Source organism: Castor canadensis, chromosome 12 (genome assembly GCF_047511655.1).
Source record: "Castor canadensis chromosome 12, mCasCan1.hap1v2, whole genome shotgun sequence".
In the NCBI taxonomy this organism is placed as follows: Eukaryota; Metazoa; Chordata; class Mammalia; order Rodentia; family Castoridae; genus Castor; species Castor canadensis.
This window is the reverse complement of record NC_133397.1, coordinates 31,611,091-31,631,081: the sequence shown is the minus strand read 5'-3', so window position 1 is coordinate 31,631,081 and position 19,991 is coordinate 31,611,091. Positions and strand designations below refer to the sequence as shown.

Sequence of the window (19,991 nt, the reverse complement as noted above, 5' to 3'; positions counted from 1 at the left end):
CTTCCTAGCAAGCCTAAGACCCTGAGTTCAAACCCCACTACCACTTAGAAAAAAAGACTCTGGCTGGAGCTCTTAGTATTTGCTACACAATGTCCTTATCTGTATTCAGCTAATTTATATGGTAGCAGATTCCAGTTTAAGAGAGAAAACTTGAAAAGTAATTTAGAGCCTACCTAGCAATGAAGTACTTTTCAGGTAGTGAGCAGTGAGTATTCAGGGGCTGGGAGAATAAAGGCAGAGGTTGACTTACATCACTGAGGGTTCCCAAAGTCCATGTGCTGGGAACCCATGGAATTTAAGCTGGTGGGTTGTCCCCAGTCAGTCAACAGAGAAAGGGACACAATTCTGAAGCCAAAATTTAACAACAGATCACATTCAATGGATATACACACATTGCCATGAAACTCATTTTACCAAAAATTACATTGTCTCTAAAAACAGATTAATTGTAGAACCATTTTATTTATTTTGAGGTGCTAGGAATCAAATTTAGGGTCTTGGGCGTGCTAGGCAAGTGCTTTATCACTGTACTACATCCCCAGCCCCTCTAAAACTGATTAGAATTTAGTAGTGTTAATGAAACACTGCTTGTGACACCAGTCTTACCTGAGTGAATACTTCCCCCTTCCCCGTGAGTTAGGGGAGAGAAGTATGGAAATGCCTTTCTGAAACCTCATTCGTTTCCTCCCAACACAGAAGCATCTTTCCTGATGAGATGTGGTCCAGGAGTGGTGGGCAGCCTAACCTTGAGAGCTAACTTGTCTCAGAACAGACGTGGGTTCCTCCTCTACAAGGCAGAGGCCCGCAGTCCTCTCCAACCAGGAGAAATACTAGGGAACCCAGTGACAGAAAGTCACCCTTGCTTCTATTTCTGCTTCATCACTAGTACAGTTAACATTCTGCTCTCCCTGTGACTCTCAAGGCTTATTTCTCAGTTTGTTCCAAACTGAAGAGAAGAATACCAGAGCAATCTGTTGGTGTCTTTAGATCCCACAGCATCACATTGCAGCCACAAACTGTAATTGTCAGATTTATGATACCTGTGCTCTGAAGGAACATTGTGTTTTTTTAATATTCTAAAGTACAACATACTCTGACAGTACACAAAGAATAAAGGCTGTCATTCTTTGCCAGCAGAAACAATGTCCACTTGACTGCAGGTGAGCTTAGTCATGATCTGCAGATGTTGGCCCCGGGCAGTTTGCAGAAAGGTCTTCCTTATCTATAATTTATATCAGAGAAAATAAAAGGCTGATGCAATTTTTATAGCAAATTCCTAGAAAATAATTTCACTGTAACAAGTTATTTTTGATAAGCTGTGTTTGCTATTTACTCTAATTAAACAACTAGGAAGGATAAACCCAACAATAACCAAAAATTCTTCACTTTCAAGCACAAAATCCTTTAACACAGTCAGGCAGCTGACTCCATAAGACATTTGGCAAGTCTTTTTTTATGGTACTGAGGTTTTGAACTCAGTGAAGCAAGAACTTTATCACTTGAACCACACCTCCATCCCTTTTTCTGTCAGGTTATTTTTCAAACAGGATCTCATATTTTGCTCTGGACTCAGGCTTTGATCCTCCTGCCTATGCCTCTTGGGTAGCTGGGATTACAGCTGTATACCATCAAGCCCAGCTTGTTTGTTGAGATGAGATATTGCTAATTTTTCCCCTGGGCTGGCCCCAAACTGTGACCTCCTAATCTCTGCCTCCCCAGTAGCTGGGATTATAAGAACCAACTACCATTTGGTGAGTTATAAAACAATTTTTTCTTTGCAATGAAAAAAAAAAACACTTGAGTAGATTTTAACATATTTTTTTGGATGGCTCAGGGCCAATATTCTGTTCATGTAAGAACTAGTTCAAGCTGGGCACCAGTGGCTCACGCCTGTAATCCCAGCTACTCCGGAGGCAGAGATCAGGAGGATTGCGGTTTGAAGCCAGCCTGGGCAAATAGTTCACAAGACCAATCTCAAAGAAACCCTTCACAAAAAAGGGCTGGTGGCGTGACTCAAGTGTAGACCCTGAGTTCAAGCCCCAGTACCACCAAAAAAACCCAACCAAACCTAGTTCTAAAACTAATATAGGTATCTTTCAAATATCAGTAGCCAAAGAAAGAACCTTTAAAAATAAAGCGTAAGTGGATTCCAAGATGGCAGCTAGAGGGAGGAAGCAGAAAGTGAGCCTCCTATAGTGAAATCTTGGAGAGACGCTGGAGACACACTTTGCAGGCATAATCACTGAGAAGAGGCATAACTTTGACATCTCCACACCTCCAGCCGGCACAGAGAATCTCCACTTCACGTTAAACGGAGAAACAAGGGGCCAGTTGCCAGCGCCCAGACGGCTTGGGAAGATGCAGACCAGGTGAGCTTCGTGGTACCGCGGTACTCCCACAGACAAGCCTGGGCCAGAGCAGCATAGCCCCCTGGACAGACTGACCTCCACCCAGGGAAAAAAGAGAAACTGAGTAATAAGCAATAAGAGCAATAAAGACATGCAGGAAATAGGGTGGGGCGCACTGAGCACTGAAGATTGGGGGAAGGGAACCCTTCCCGGGACTGTAAATAAACAAGCTGGGCAGGCTGGAGAGGCTCTGGCAGGTGCGGGGGCGCGTGCCCAGCAACCAGGAGCAGGGGAAAGCTTGTGAGAGTGGCAGAGGGAGGAAAACTCCACAGGAGAGGAGGGAAGACCCACTTCCCACGTGAACTATAAATAAACACTCAGGCCTGACAATGCAGGTGCAGTATCCCCTTGGAAAGGGGAAAGCCTGTAGCAGAGGCTCCCGCACAGGAGAACTCTGAACAAACAAAGCCTATGGGGCCAGGTGAGTGCTAAGCTCACCCCAGAGATCTGCATAAATAACGCCGCCAGCTACAGCAGGCTGACAGCAGCAGGCAGGCAAGCCATAGCTGCAGAGAGCCATTCTCAGAACTGTCTCCAGACTCTTTTTTTTCTTTTTCTCCCTACCTTTGATAAGAGAACAACCGAATTACACCTGCAAGCTGAAAAACTTACTGAAACTGTATTGCATTTGAACTTGGGACACTTGGTGTTTTTTTTTTTTTTTTTTTTTTTGTGTGTGTACTTTTGTTCTACTTTATGCGTCCCCTTTGATGAGACAACTAGAGAACAACATCTGAGGCACCATCTCCAGGATTGGAGACTGAGATGGACACCCAAATTATTAAGACTGAAACTTCATTGCATTTGAACTTGGAGGTTTTTTGGTTTTTTTCTTTTTAATTTTCTATTTTCCATTTTATTTTAATTCATTTTATATATAGATATTTCTTTCATTTACTTATTTTTTATTTTTATCTTATGGTTTTTTTTTTATTTTTGATTTTCAATCCTCTGTCTCTCTAATGTCTGTTCAGCTTACTGTTGATTAGTACACTAACACTCCCTGTTTATACCTTTGAAACTTTCTTGTCTGAAACCTTGTTCTGCTTTCTCCCTCTTGTCTGTGTATTTCTTTTCCCCTTTTCTTTAACTTCTTGCTTTCCATCTCAGCTCACCCTTCCATTCTAAATATTACCATTGATATTATTACAAGCTAGAAAATACTTAACTGCACACAGTACAGGACAGTAACAACACCAAAGACAATGACAGGAAGACAGAAAAAACAGGGAAACCAGTTTCCCCACAGCAAAAAATTAGTACAGGAACCAGAGGGGAATGAAATAAGGGCAAAATAGTTTCTGCTGGGTATTGAGGGGGGGGGAGAGAGGGAGGGGAGGGAGTGGGTGGTAAGGGAGGGGGTGGGGGGAGGGGGGAGAAATGAACCAAGCCTTGTATGCACATATGAATAATAAAAGAAAAATGAAAAAAAAAAAAAAAAAGAAAACAGAAACTCAGATCCAGACTCCAACAAAATGAAGATAAACTATGCCAAAGAACTCAATGAAGCCCACAAGAATAATTTAAAAGAAGACATACTACAAGTACTCAATGAGAATTTTATAGAGATGATACTGGATAGGGTCAACCAAAATGTACACTAGACACACAAGAAATTCCAAGACAACAAAAATAGAGAATTTGAAAAAGCAAAAGAAGAAATAAAGGAAACCATAGAAGCACTGTATAAACACCAAAGTGAAAGAGAGAACACGATGAATAAATGGATAAATGAATTCAGAACAAAAACAGACAACATTAAAGAGGAAACCACCCAGGATATGGAAAACCTCAGAAAAAAGAACAAAACAGAACTGCAAAACAAAATGGAAGGCCAATCCAGCAGAATAGAACAAACAGAAGACAGAATCTCAGAACTTGAAGATGAAATGGTAATTAAAGGAAAAACTGAAGAACTATTAATTAAACAACTCAAGACCTGTGAAAAGAAAATGCAAGAGCTCACCGACTCCATCAAAAGACCAAACTTGAGAATCATGGGCATCGAAGAAGGAGAAGAGGTGCAAGCGAAGGAAATGCATAAACTATTCAACAAAATAATAACGGAAAATTTCCCAAATCTAGAGAAAGATATTCCCATACAGATGCAAGAGGCCTCCAGGACACTAAACAGACCAGATCAAAATAGAACTACCCCACGACATATCATCATTAAAATAACAAGTTCAGAAACTAAGGAAAGAATATTGAAGGCTGTAAGAGAGAAAAAACAAGTAACATACAAAGGTAAACCCATCAAAATCACAGCAGACTTCTCAACAGAAACATTAAAAGCAAGAAGAGTGTGGGGTGAGATCTTCCGGGCACTGAATGAAAATAACTTCAACCCCAGGATACTCTACCCAGCAAAACTATCACTCAAAATAGATGGAGCTATAAAAGTCTTCCATGATATGCAGAAACTAAAACAATATGTAACCACAAAGCCACCACTACAAAAGATTCTGCAAGGGATTCTGCACACAGAAAGTGAAACCCAACTTAACCATGAAAAGACAGGCAGCACCAAACCACAGGAAAAGAAAAAACAAGACAGTACAGAGTAACCTCAACTTAGGTACACACAATCAAACCTTCAAACAACTAAGACAACTAAATGACAGGAATCACCCATACCTATCAGTACTAACGCTTAATGTTAACGGACTTAATTCACCCATCAAAAGGCACCGCTTGAAGAAATGGATTAAAAAGGAAGATCCAACAATTTGTTGCTTACAGGAGACCCACCTCACTGACAGAAATATGCATAGGCTAAGGATGAAAGGCTGGAAGATTTACCAAGCCAATGGCCCCCAAAAACAGGAAGGAGTAGCAATACTTATCTCTGACAAAGTAGACTTCAAACCTACATTGATCAAACGAGATAAAGAAGGACATTCCATACTAATAAAAGGGGAAATAGACCAAAAGGAAATAATAATCATCAATCTGTATGCACCCAATGTCAACGCACTCAATTTCATCAAACATACCCTGAAAGACTAAAAAGCATATATAAATGCCAACACAGTGGTTGTGGGAGACTTTAACACCCCATTATCATCAATAGATAGGTCATCCAAACAAAAAAATCAATAAAGAAATCCAAGATCTAAAATATGCAATAGATCAAATGGACCTAGTAGATGTCTACAGAACATTTCATCCAACCTCTACACAATATACATTCTTCTCAGCAGCCCATGGAACCTTCTCCAAAATAGATCATATCCTAGGGCACAAAGCAAGTCTCAGCAAATATAAGAAAATAGAAATAATACCGTGCATACTATCTGATCACAATGCAGTAAAAGTAGAACTCAACAAGAAAAGTAAAGACAAAAAACATGCAAACAACTGGAAACTAAATAACTCATTACTTAATGAAGAATGGATCATCGATGAAATAAAAGAGGAAATTAAAAAGTTCCTGGAAGTCAATGAAAATGAAAACACAACCTACCGGAACCTATGGGACACAGCAAAGGCAGTCCTGAGAGGAAAGTTTATAGCCATGAGTGCATATATTAAAAAGATTGAAAGATCCCAAATCAATGACCTAATGATACATCTCACACTCCTAGAAAAACAAGAACAAGCAAATCCCAAAACAAATAGAAGGAGAGAAATAATAAAAATAAGAGCTGAAATCAACGAAATACAAACCAAAAAAACCATACAAAGAATTAATGAAACAAAAGGTTGGTTCTGTGAAAAAATAAACAAGATCGATAGTCCCCTGGCAAACCTGACTAAAATGAGGAGAGAAAAAACCCAAATTGGTAGAATCAGGAATGCAAAAGGGGAGATAACAACAAACACCATGGAAGTCCAGGAAATCATCAGAGACTACTTTGAGAACCTATATTCAAATAAATTTGAAAATCTTAAAAGAAATGGACAGATTTCTAGATACATATGATCATCCAAAACTGAACCAAGAGGAAATTAATCACCTGAATAGACCTATAACACAAAATGAAATTGAAGCAGCAATCAAGAGTCTCCCTAAAAAGAAATGTCCAGGACCTGATGGATTCTCTGCTGAATTCTATCAGACCTTTAAAGAAGAACTGATACCAACCCTCCTTAAATTGTTCCACGAAGTAGAAAGGGAAGGAAAACTGCCAAACTCATTTTATGAAGCCAGTATTACACTTATCCCAAAACCAGGCAAAGACACCTCCAAAAAGGAGAACTATAGGCCAATCTCCTTAATGAACACTGACGCAAAAATCCTCAACAAAATAATGGCAAACCGAATTCAACAACACATCAAAAAGATTATTCACCATGACCAAGCAGGCTTCATCCCAGGGATACAGGGGTGGTTCAACATACAAAAATCAGTAAATGTAATAAACCACATTAACAGTAGCAAAGACAAAAACCACTTGATCATCTCAATAGATGCAGAAAAAGCCTTTGATAAGATCCATGATAAAAGCTCTAAGAAAACTAGGAATAGAAGGAAAGTATCTCAACATTATAAAAGCTATATATGACAAACCTACAGCCAGCATTATACTTAATGGAGAAAAAATGAAACCATTCCCTCTAAAATCAGGAACCAGACAAGGATGCCCATTATCTCCACTCCTATTCAACATAGTACTGGAATTCCTAGCCAGACCAATTAGGCAAGAAGAAGGAATAAAAGGAATACAAAAAGGTAAAGAAACTGTCAAAATATCCCTATTTGCAGATGACATGATCCTATACCTTAAAGTCCCAAAAAACTCTATTCAGAAGCTTCTAGACATCATCAATAGCTACAGCAAGGTAACAGGATATAAGATCAACATAGAAAAATCATTAGCATTTCTATACACCAATAATGAACAAACTGAAAAAGAATATATGAAAACAATTCCATTTACAATAGCCTAAAAAAAATCAAATACCTAGGTGTAAACCTAACAAAAGATGTGAACGACCTCTACAAGGAAAACTATAAACTTCTGAAGAAAGAGACTGAGGAAGACTATAGAAAGTGGAGAGATCTCCCATGCTCATGGATTGGTAGAATCAACAGTAAAAATGGCTATACTCCCAAAAGTAATCTACATGTTTAATGCAATTCCCATCAAAATTCCAATGACATTCATTAAAGAGATTGAAAAATCTACCGTGAAATTTATATGGAAACATAAGAGGCCACGAATAGCCAAAGCAATACTCAGTCAAAAGAACAATGCTGGAGGTATCACGATACCTGACTTCAAACTATATTACAAAGCAATAACAATAAAAACAGAATGGTACTGGCACAAAAACGGGCATGAAAACCAGTGGAACAGAACAGAGGACCCAGATATGAAGCCACACAACTATAACCAACTTGTCTTTGACAAAGGAGCTAAAAATATACGATGGAGAAAAAGCAGCCTCTTCAACAAAAACTGCTGGGAAAACTGGTTAGCAGTCTGCAAAAAACTGAAACTAGATCCATGTATATCACCCTATACCAAGATTAACTCAAAATGGATCAAGGATCTTAATATCAGACCACAAACTCTAAAGTTGATACAGGAAAGAGTAGGAAATACTCTGGAGTTAGTAGGTATTGGTAAGAACTTTCTTAACGAAACCCCAGCAGCACAGCAACTAAGAGATAGCATAGATAAATGGGACCTCATAAAGCTAAAAAGCTTCTGTTCATCAAAAGAAATGGTCTCTAAACTGAAGAGAACACTCACAGAGTGGGAGAAAATATTTGCCAACTATACATCAGACAAAGGACTGATAACCAGAATATATAGGGAACTTAAAAATGCCCTGTATAGCTATCCTTATCTCAACCAGCAAAACCCCTTGTTCCTTCCTATTATTGCTTATACTCTCTCTACAACAAAATGAGAGACAAGGGCAAAATAGTTTCTGCTGGGTATTGAGGGGGGAGCGGGAGGGGGTGGAGTGGGTGGTAAGGGAGGGGGTGGGGGCAGGGGGGAGAAATAAACCAAGCCTTGTATGCACATATGAATAATAAAAGAAAAATGAAAAAAAAAAAAAAAAAGGAATAGTGCAGGTATGTACTTCATCAAAATGATAAGAAGATTAAATCAGATAATATTGTAAAATACTTAAAAAGTACCTGGTATTTGTTAAATAATAATTTACTTAAATTGGTTTCACTAATAAATGATGGAATTGGAATTGGAAAAAAACAAAAAAACAAACAAAAAAAAAAACTAAATTCTCCCAAAACTAATGAACCAATAAAGAAATGGGCAAGTGAACGAAACAGAACTTTCTCAAAAGAAGAAATTCAAATGGCCAAAAAACACATGAAAAAATGCTCACCATCTCTAGCTATAAAGGAAATGGAAATTAAAACCACACTAAGATTCCACCTCACCCCTCTTAGAATAGCCATCATCAGCAACACCACCACCAACAGGTGTTGGCGAGGATGCGGGGAAAAAGGAACCCTCATACACTGTTGGTGAGAATGTATTCTAGTACAACCACTCTGGAAAAAAATTTGGAGGCTACTTAAAAAGCTAAACATTGATCTACCATTTGATCCAGCAATACCACTCTTGGAGATATACCCAAAAGACTGTGACACAGGTTACTCCAGAGGCACCTGCACACCCATGTTTATTGTGGCACCATTCACAATAGCCAAGTTATGGAAACAGCCAAGATGCCCCACCACTGACGAATGGATTAAGAAAATGTGGTATCTATACACAATGGAATTTTATGCAGCCATGAAGAAGAACGAAATGTTATCATTCGCTGGAAAATGGATAGAATTGGAGAACATCATTCTGAGTGAGGTTAGCCTGGCCCAAAAGACCAAAAATCGTATGTTCTCCCTCGTATGTGGACATTAGATCAAGGGCAAACACAACAAGGAGATTGGACTTTGAGCACATGATAAAAGCGAGAGCACACAACGGAGGGGTGAGGATAGGTAAGACACCTAAAAAATTAGCTAGCATTTGTTGCCCTCAACGCAGAGAAACTAAAGCAGATACCTTAAAAGCAACTGAGGCCAATAGGAAAAGGGGACCAGGAACTAGAGAAAAGGTTAGATCAAAAAGAATTAACCTAGAAGGTAACACACATGCACAGGAAATCAATGTGAGTCAATGCCCTGTATAGCTATCCTTTTCTCAACCAGCAAAAACCCTTGTTCCTTCCTATTATTGCTTATACTCTCTCTACAACAAAATTAGAAATAAGGGCAAAATAGTTTCTGCTGGGTATTGTGGGGGTGGGGGGGAGAGGGAGGGGGTAGAGTGGGTCGTAAGGGATGGGATGGGGACAGGGGGAAGAAATGACCCAAGCCTTGTATGCACATATGAATAATAAAAGAAAAAAAAATAAAGCATAAACAATTCATCATTCTCAAGTTATTCTCTTTTTTTTTAAATGAAACACTGAAAAATTCCCTTGTGCACATTCAGTTACTAAAAAGTTAGAAAGAATTCTCATAAGACTTCAGTGACTTCTAGTCATTATTTCTGTAGGAAATTAGTCCCACACTGCCATTTAAATGGAGTAAGACATTTCTACTGCCTATGGGAAATGTGAATTTTATTAAAAATCAAAGAACATTCATATTCACTATTACCTTCATAGGCTGTTCCACACCAAATACAATACAGATGTTCTTCTCTTAAATAACTAGTCAGTGTTTGTAATTTTTCCAGCACCTAGATACAGGACATAAACACATTAGTAGTTCACACTGAACAGAAACTTATTGTTTTGGCTCATAGATCATGGTAAACTAGCCTCACAATGTAAATCTCCTGCTGTATTTCCAGTTATTAGAGATGTTAAGGACTGAAATAATGTATTTGAAAGTGTTCTGGCTGATTAGCCACCCTGAGATTTTTCACAAGTCTGCCAGACACAATAGAGACCACTGGTTAATACTTAGCAAACAGTTTTGGTTAGTTTTATGATAATCAGCATTCTTAAAGGCCCCATTTACACTCAGTATGCCTACCCCTCACCCCTATGGGCTGAAAGTGGGTACTGCTTCCTTTTGCCATAAAAGTTCTCATCCATGGTACATAGGTTTTTCAAACTGTGAATATTTTCTACAAAATTCTTATATACAAATTAACCACAGGAGTGTATCTTCCTTTCCCGAATAATCTTCCTTCCTTTTGATGGATTTTTCTGTCTTATTTTGAATATGGGTGGGGAGGTACACATTAGAATTACTTCCAGAAGTTCAACAGAAAACAAGGTGTAAATTTGCTAATTTAGCATCCAACTGAAGCTAAGGTGAGGGGGCAAACTGAAGCTAAATAGAAATATTACACAATTTTTGATTTGGGGTTAATAAAACAATTTAGTAAAGCAGTTTCCCACTATGGGTAATCTTTCTCCTCAGGGGTATTCTGCAATGCCTAGACATGTTTTTGGTTGTCAACAGGGAGGTGCAGCTGGCTGCTGGAGGGCAGAGGCCAGGGATGCTGCTACATATCTTACAATGCACTTGGTAGCTGCCTGCAAGAAAGCATTACCCAGCTTAAAGTGCTAATAGTGGTAAGGCTGAGACTCTGCTATGAAGGAAAGAAATGGTGCCAAAACATACACTTAAACCTTCACTCTTATATTCATCTTCATCCTGCTCTTCTTCTTCGTCTTCTTTGGTTTCCTCTTCAGTCCTCAACCAGTACCATGCTTCCCTGGGAACTTGAATATTCTGAAAGTGTAGAATTATTCTTATGAAACATAGCTAAGCATAGACTATCACAAGAATGTTCACATCAATATAAGTTCATTTTTCCAATAAATACATACTGAGTGCTTTGTAAGAGGAAAGCACTGTACTCTGAACTGTGGGGATACAGAGTCCAATTAGAATTCTGTCTCCCAGGTGCTGGTGATGATCTTGAAGATAACTAGGAAATTATAAGTGTCAGGAAATACATTCAAAATAAAGTCCTATAGCAACACAGCAGAGTGAGAGACTGCACACTATTCATATATGAGAGGCATTTTACCAATATGATTGAGATTTTACATAAAGTCATTTTAATTATTTTTTTATTCATTTATTTTTTTGGTAGGACTGGGGTTTGAACTCAGGACTTTGTGCTTGTAAAGCAGGTGCTCTTCTGCTGAAGCCATGCCTCCAGTCCATGTTGCTCTGGTTATTTTAGAGGAAGTCTCAAGAACTTTTTGCATGGGCTGGCCTCAAACTGTGATCCTCCAGATCTTAGCCTCACAAGTAGCTAGGGTTCCAGGCATAAGCCACCAGCACCCGGTTGAAGTCTTTTTATTTTGATGGCACTTGAACCACACAGATAAAAGCAAAGATAGAATTTTTAAAACCATTCACATCTGAAATAGACCATATTCTACTTTAATTTCACTAGAGTCATATACAGTTCTAAATATGATTGAAAATAGGTTATTCTTGTTCATCGAATATTATGAAGAACAGCATTTCTACACATTCTCATCCTGAGTAATTAAAATCACAAGAGGCTAGGGATGTAGCTCAGTGCTAGAGTGTTTGCCTGGCATGCATGAGATCCTAGGTTCAATCCCCAGTACTGAAAAAATAAAATAAAATAAGGTAAACTTAAAATCAGCAGAGAAGTTATTCAACTCTTACTGGATACTCAAGTTCTTATAGTGAGCAAGTAATTATTGCATCAATTATCAAAGCTCAATAGTGTCTGTTAAATGAAAGCTTCAATGGAGAAAAAGCTAAATAACCCAGGGTTGAAGTTCTTCTTTCTTAAGTAAAAATATATGGTAAATCGTACTGGCTATCAAAACACTATGAAACTGAAAGCAAGTAGTGGCCTACCTTCTGGGTATCCAATTGTTGACAGGCTCTCTGGCTTCTTTTAAGATCTCCTTCTAGCTTCATTTCTTCTTGTTTATTTTTAAGTCGCATCCTATTTGAAAGAAAAAAAATTGTACAGTGAAGTCTATATTCTCTTTAACTATTTTATATACACAAGTACCAGAAAACATACCACACTAATGAGGATTTGGAACCAAAACCAGTTCAAATACAAAGTTTTACCGAAACTGTTCTGCAGCTTTTTCTTCAACTTGGTTTTTCATATGAATCTTTCTTCTGTAGTTTTCTAATTTTTCCTCTGCTTTCCGTTTTAATAATGCCTCATGACCTATGCCACTTTTCCCTGATCAAAGACAAAATCCTGATAAGGAACTTACTGATTGTTTACTTTAAAACATAACAATTTAAATACAAATTAAATGTAACTCTTACTTGAGAATAATCATGCAAACTCATTTTTCTAGAATGACAAGATGGAAACACAAAGGATTTTTTTAAAAGCTTAAATGCATGATCTAAGTTTTACAAAAAATGCATGGATAAATCTGTCTTAGAATGTTTTTAGGACATTTCAAAGGACAAAAATAACACTGTAGTTATAATGATGGGTATAATGATTACCACCTACTTTTTTTTTTGTCATGCTGGGGATCAGCCGAGGGCTTTGTACATATTAGGCAAGCACTCTACCACTGAGCTACATCCCCAGCTCTTGGTTTTTCTGAGACAGGGACTCATTATGTAGCCCAGTCTGGCCTCAAACTTGATCTTCCTGCCTCAGCTTCCTGAGTGCAGGGATTATGACTGACTCCCCCATATTTTTATGATTTAAATATTACTTTATACTCACTAAAACTTCTATAAAGTTTCTACAAAATAAAACCTTCTAAAGGTTTCAAATTTTACTAAAGGCTTCTTATGATAAGGATTATAAAAGTACTATCATAAGAAACTATTAAGGAAATATTTGTGGTTGATCTAAGCATAAGTTATTATTATAGATAAATATGCTAAAAAATTTACATACCTGTCTTGACATTGAGAGGAATTGGTTCAACAATACCATCTCCTAAAAAAGAAGAGAACAAAACAAATTAGAAATTCTACCTCAAACTTCAGGTAAATACAGAATGCAACTTTATAATGCTCTATTTCCTCGGTTTCGTTAATATTCTAAACTGAAATATAAGAATCAATAATCTCTATATAATCCCTTGCCTTCAAATAAATAGTCCTTGATAAGGCTGACTCACAGCCTCTTATGCCACTTTAAGAAGTGACAATACTGATGACGTAACAGGTCCAAGAGGATGACAACCTTAAGAGAAAGCAAAGTCTTCCTATGTGAAAACCAAAGCATTTACAATAAAGGCAAGAAGAAAAGAAAAATAGCATACAGAAGCTACCATAAATACATATAGCCTCTGCATCTAAATAAGCAGTTTCACTTCCTAAAAGGAGGAAGAATGGAGCTTCTCCAACTAGGGAGTCACTCAGCTGTCATGGCACAGAGAAAGAGGGCAAGAGCAAGAGCCCTGTCATTATTCTCATTGCTGTTTCACTGCCCTTTGGCTTCTCGACCCATCACTGTGACCACTCTTTTCTGCCTCCATCGTAAACCAAGTTCATTCCAGTTATTAGTGCCTTCAAGGCTGGGCTGCTCTTGATGGCATATGTGGTATTTAAAATGGATGTGGACGAAGAGAGTTCTCAATCTGGCTTGTTAGCCCAAAGGAGATTAAGCTTCAGTTGTTTTAATTTTTTGTAGATGGATAAAGATTAAAGCATCATCTTTGGTTCTCACCAAGACATCACAATGGAATGGTGAGGAATTCCTGCCTATTTCCAAATGTGTGCTGGTGGAGTGGCTCAAGTGGTCGAATGCCTGCCTAGCAAGCATGAGGCCCTGAGTTCAAACCCCAGAACCACCAAAAACAAAAGCAAATTCAATATTTCCAAGTGTGACTTACCACTCTTGCCAAGAGCCTGACCACTTTTATATCCCATCTTTTGGAGCAAAGCAAACCCTTTGTTTTCACAGCCTAGTGCATTCTTTAATCCAATTTCACGTCTTTCTTGTTCTTGTTCTTTTAAACTCTTCTGCCTATTTTTCATATTAGCTTCCTGTTTCTTTTCCTCTTTTCGACGGGCTTCTCTGATTTGCCTCAGCATTGGCAATCCTGGTCTGACATCTTCTCTGAACAAGAAAGGAAATGATTATTTTAGATGAGTACATCAAGTTTCTCATAATTCTGCAGCTTACTCAGCTGACACGAGTTAATATTTCAGTTTCTCAGCACTGGCTGTATGATGTTTGTTACCACTGGCATTAGGCATAATCAGTGATCTCCAGGAATGACTGTTTTAGTAGAAATGATGAAGGCTGCTTATAGATTGCCTAGAACTGAAATTAGAAATAGTAAGTTTAGACTAATTTTTCTAGCAGGTCGGCAATAAAGATCAACATTGAATAGAAGCTAGAAAATAGTAAGATGAAATAAAGGAGGAGTATATTTCCTTGGAAGAGCACAAAGAAGATCAAGAGCAGAAGAAAAATGATTAGCACTAAAAGAAAGGAAAGGGTTCCTAATACCTTTGCAGGACACAGAGAAGTGTTTCCAATTTCACATCTAAAAAACAAAGACTTTGTTTCTTCAACTATACATGTCTTATATGCATCATTACATTAGTGTGCATTTACTTACTGGACATTGATGAAAGAATCAGACATATAATCCTCTTCTTCTGCCATTTTCAACTTCATATGACAACACTATCTACAAGCCAAATAGGATAAAGGAAAAGCATTTTTTTATTTACCAAAATGGAAATAAACCTGTAGATATCCACAGCCATGAGCTTTCTCTAGAGTTCTACTACACACTCAAGTGTCCTTTGGACATCTTTGTGATCGCTCAAACTCAACAGTCAACTCATTTTTCTCCCCAAATTTCTTACACCCTCTATACTTCCTCACTAATGTCATCGCTATCTTCCTCCTTCCTGATCTCTTAAAAAAAAAAAAATCTCTGCCAGTTCTTCCTCCATACTATTCTTCACAAGGCCAGCTAAAGAGGCACATGACTGTAACCCCAGCTACCGTCTACTTGGGAGGCTGAGATCAGGAGGTTCAGTGCCAATCTGGACAAAAAGTTGGTAAGATCCCATCTCAACAAACAAGCTGGGTGCATATCTATTAATCCCAGCTACACAGAGATATAGGTAGGAAGACTGTGGTCTAAGGCCAGTTCAGGCAGAAAAAAAAAATCCCTATCTGCAAAATAACCTAAAGCAAAAAGGGCTGGAGGTGTGGTTTAAGTGGTAAAGTACTCACCTAGCAAGTACAAGGTCTTGAGTTCAAACTCTACCACTGCCCTCACCAATATATACAGACAGACAGATATAGATATAAGTGGATATAGATATATAGATAGGAAGATAGATATTCTTCACAGACATTTTTTTTCCTACAATCGTAACTACTACTTTAGTTTAGGTCCCTTTTTCTCACCTGAACTATTACTTCAGCTTCTCAACTGGCCTTATTGTCTTTGGTCTCTCTTCTATACCTCCTCCAGAATGTTTTTTGGTTTTGGCCTTTTAAATACATCAGATAAGGTTACTTCTGTTTCAAATCCTTCAGTAAACATGACCCTGTAGGCAGTGGATGACCAGACATTAGCAAAGGAGACATCACTTCCATGTTCTAATCCAACTCCCATTTTATGACTTATTACTCAATTCATATGGGCTTCTCATTATCTTCTTAACATCCCACAAAAATTTCTTTACTTTTATGCCAAGGCTATCCTCCTCAAAAACCTGTTTTGACTGTTTTAGGCCTCTATGTTAAAGTTGCTTATCTGGAACTTGATATATTAACACCTCATTTATATGGAAAAAATTTGGGAGACAATTCCCATTCAAAGTAGAAAAGTAATTCTTAAACTTTTTGTGTATATGAATTGCCCCCAGTTCTTCTTCAAATGCAGAATTTTATTCTGTGCAGGGAATAGAAAGCTCTGCATTTCGGTTTCCAGGCAATGTCAGTGCTATGGTCCAGTTGCTGGATATAAAACTGTAGATGCTTGTTGCAGTGCATATATGCTGTATTTCCCTGAGTATCATTCTTTCTTGTGGGAACCCACTCCTTGCCTTCTATGTGGTTCCAGTGGAGGGGGAGCATTGTCAATATCCTATAATCCCTTGTGTGCAAAGATGGCCAATGTGCCAGCAATGGAGGCAGGAGGCAGAGAGAAGGAATAACCCAACAAGGGCAAATAAGTATCTCTCCCCTTCATATGAATATATGGGCTGTGGGGAGTGATATTCTTTTCATTGGGTTTCCTGAACTGGAATATGTGAAGCTGGACTGTGAATGACCATCTCTTCAGCCATACAAAGAGAATCTGTCTGCAGAATAAAGCCTGACAGAGAAACTAGACAAAGGCCTACAAGCAACGAGCCTCCAATCTTAGCTTCCAAGGCCATCACTTCTTAGATGCTGTGACTTTGCATTCTTCCAGCTACATGGCCTAATAAATTTCTGCATTACTTAAGCTTGTTAGAGTAGGGGTTCCATCAATTGTAACTAAGAGTCAGGACAATTACCATAGGTTCAAAAATTATTACTGTACAGGTTTTTGGTATTTTTAATGTAAATCTTCCCAACTAGGCTGGAAAATACAGACAAGTCCCTTATATCCTTCCTACCTACTGCTATGTCCCATTTCTTAATAAGTTTTAGCTACAATGAGGATACAAAAGGTCCTTAATTTATTCTGATGTCAACATCTTTTTATTATTATTTTTGGTGGCACTAGGGTTTGAACTCAGGGCTTTGTGTTGCTAGGCAGGCACTCTATTGCTTGAGCCATGCCTCCAGCTCTGTCAACATCTTTTAAAAACCATTTATAAGTATATCATAAGTAAAGAAAGCCACAAAAAATATAGTATGAGGCAAATTCTCTTATAACCATGTGGTATGCTCCCAGATGGGCTGCCCCTAGCGATTCATGTCTCTTAGGTTTTTGACATCTTTGTGTAGTCTCCTCCCACAGTGAACAGGATGGACTTGTGTAGTCAAGAGGACTTTGTGGGAATGATGTAATCTGACTTTTTGGTGACAACAGACATTGCAGCTCTTGGGGAAGATCATTCTGCGATCTGGTTACATGATTTTTTTGAAGGAAGTCAGCTGTCACATAAGGGCACTTAAGAAGTTCTAAGGAAAAGCCCACATAGGAGGAACTGAGGCCTTTGATTAACAGCCAGCACAAACTTGTAAGCCACATGAGTGAGCTGCTTTGGAAATGGATCCTCAAGTCCCAGACAAGTCCCGAGATGGATCACACTGGGCTGGCATCTGCAGTACAACTTCTTAAGAACGTCCATGCTAAGCTAAGCTGCTAACAAACTGTGCTTTGTTTTGGTGTTACGGGGTTTGAACTGAGGACCTTGCCCTTGCTGGATAAGTACTTTACCGCTTGAGCCATATCCCTCCTGCCCTTTTTGCTTCAGGCTATTTTTCAGATAGAGTATGGTGCTTTTTTGCACAGTGCCGGCCTCAGGAGGTTATCCTCCTACCTATGCCTCCTGTGTACCTGGGACTACAGATGTGTTCCACCACAACCAGCTTTTTTTTGAGAGAAGGTCTAACTTTTTACCCAGGGTGGCCTCAAACCAAGTTCTTCCTGTCTCTACCTTCCAAGTAGCTGAAATTATAGACATAAGTCACTGTACCTGGCTTGCTAACAAATTCTTTTATTTTGGTTATAAAATGGTTTAATCAAGCTCTTTCCGCATCATAAGCCATCTGGGATGGGAGAGGAATGTACTTTGGGGTAACAAATTCTTGACCCACAGAAACTCTGAGACAATAAATGACTACAGTGATTTGAAGCTGCTATATTGGAATAATTTGTTCTACAGCAAAAGGTAATATAAATTATTACCCACATCAGGAGATAACCTTAGCAGCCACCTTCGAGCCTTCTTTGTCACAAACCTAATTATATTCCTCTTTTGGTTTGAGCAGCAGTCACTATTGTGTCTTATGGCAATCACTTTCTTCCTTTATAATTTCATTTTCCACATGTACATCCTTAAACAACAGTTCAGTTGCCTATTTTTTAAATTATAAGTTTAAAAGATGTATGATTATACATAGAACTTGCAGTAATTCATCTACTGTCTCTAAACTTTGTATTCTTCATTTGTAATAATAGTATTTTTACATATAATGGTCAGTACTTACCCAGTTTATGAGTAACTCAATAATGTAGAACTTTCCAGTTAGAAAAATTAAGGCTCAATATGGCTAAAGGATTTGTTCACAATCTCAAGGAATACAGATCTCTGGTCTTGCTACTGAAAAGAGAAGTAGATTATTGTTATTATTATTATCGTCATTATTACTATGCTTTTTTTTTTGTTGTTGCTGTGCTGAGGATTGAACTCAGCTTCACACATGCTAGGTAAATGCTCTATCACTGAGCTACTTCCCCAGCCCAGAATTAGACTTTTTTTTTTTAAAAGAGATCATTAGTATTATTATTTTGGTGGGACTGGGCTTTAAAAAATTTTTTTTATTATATTATAGCTGTACTGGGGTATATTGTGACATTTACAAATGCTTACAATATATCCATTAAACTCACCTCCTCCATCATTCTGTTACCCCCCTCTTACCAGGACTGAGGTTTAAATTCAGGGCTTCACATAGGTGCTCTACTGCTTGTGCTCCACCTTGAGTCCATTTGGATCTAGTTATTTTTGGAGATAAGGGCTGGCCTCCAACAGGGATCCTCCTGATCTCAGCCTTCCAAATAGCTAGGATTACAGGCATGAGCCACTGGTGCTCCTGGGTTAGAATTATATTACCTTTAAGAGGCCCATTTAGCTTTAAAGTTCAAGGCAGAGCTGAATGAGGGCTACTCTGTTTATTTATTTATACAGACAGTCTTCCTATGTAGCACAGGCTGGCCTCAAACTCTGATTCTCCTGCCTCAGCCTCTCCAGCGCTGTTAGGATTACAGGTGTGTACCATCATACCCGCTTTCCAGGTTCTTTTTAAAGTTCCCTTTCTGTTGGGATAATATACTCTAGCACTATCCACTTCCTTTAAACATAAGCACAAAGCTCATCATGAGCCAATAATCCTGGCAGAGATGCTAGTGGCTGGACCTGAACCATTTGGAGTGACAGCAGTGGACCTGGTGGGATTGAGGGTATATTGGAAAGCAGACAGTACAGAATTTGTTCAAGGGTTGGAGGTGGTATGTGACAGAACAATGTCAAGATTATGTCAAGCTTTTTTGGCCTGAACACCTAACAGAATAGAGTAACCCTTTTTTTTTTTTTTAAGTAGGAAGACTGTTAGAGCAGGTTTGTTTTTGTTCTTTTTTCCTTTTTGCAGAGACGGGGCGGAGGAGTGGCAACAAGAGTCCTGTTTTCCTACATTCTGAGAGTCCCACTATACATCCCGAAACTCCTCATTCGCACAAAGGTCCTTCGGGAATCGAAGGTCCCTCCCGCGCTCCTCTTGGCTACAGTGTCCCACGGACGAGAGCACTTACGGATGGAAACACGGCTGATGGTGGGGTGGGAAGTCACAGCCAACACGCACCGCCTTTGGTCACTCTCCCGGCGCCGGAAACCCCCTGACCTGGCAGCTCTACCAGCCCGGGCCCAGCTCCGGAGAGCGCGCGCCGCGCATGCGCCCATCAGTTAGCGCAGGCGGTGCACTACCTGTTTTCCAGTGCAGGCTTGATCTGAAACTTGCGGCAGGC

The 19,991-nt window shown here is 38.8% G+C and overlaps 1 protein-coding gene across 4 annotated transcripts; it reads right to left on the bottom strand.

The window, feature by feature from the left end:
• Positions 1 to 442: 442 nt before the first annotated feature.
• On the bottom strand, positions 443 to 19,987 carry Gpatch11 (G-patch domain containing 11). Of its 4 annotated transcripts, XM_074049513.1 has the most exons (12): positions 19,779 to 19,987; positions 18,458 to 18,570; positions 18,160 to 18,325; positions 15,713 to 15,855; positions 14,907 to 14,978; positions 14,172 to 14,398; positions 13,229 to 13,270; positions 12,424 to 12,544; positions 12,202 to 12,292; positions 10,975 to 11,085; positions 9,997 to 10,078; positions 443 to 1,222 (listed from the first exon to the last, which is right to left on the bottom strand). In XM_074049513.1, exons 5-12 carry the CDS (start codon positions 14,963 to 14,965, stop codon positions 1,167 to 1,169), a joined length of 789 nt encoding a protein of 262 aa, XP_073905614.1. In that variant the 5' UTR covers positions 14,966 to 14,978; positions 15,713 to 15,855; positions 18,160 to 18,325; positions 18,458 to 18,570; positions 19,779 to 19,987; the 3' UTR covers positions 443 to 1,166. The 4 variants fall into 4 exon arrangements, with proteins under 4 accessions (XP_073905614.1, XP_073905615.1, XP_020022722.1 ...); XM_074049514.1 differs by lacking the exon at positions 15,713 to 15,855; XM_020167133.2 differs by lacking the exon at positions 18,160 to 18,325.
• Positions 19,988 to 19,991: the final 4 nt, after the last annotated feature.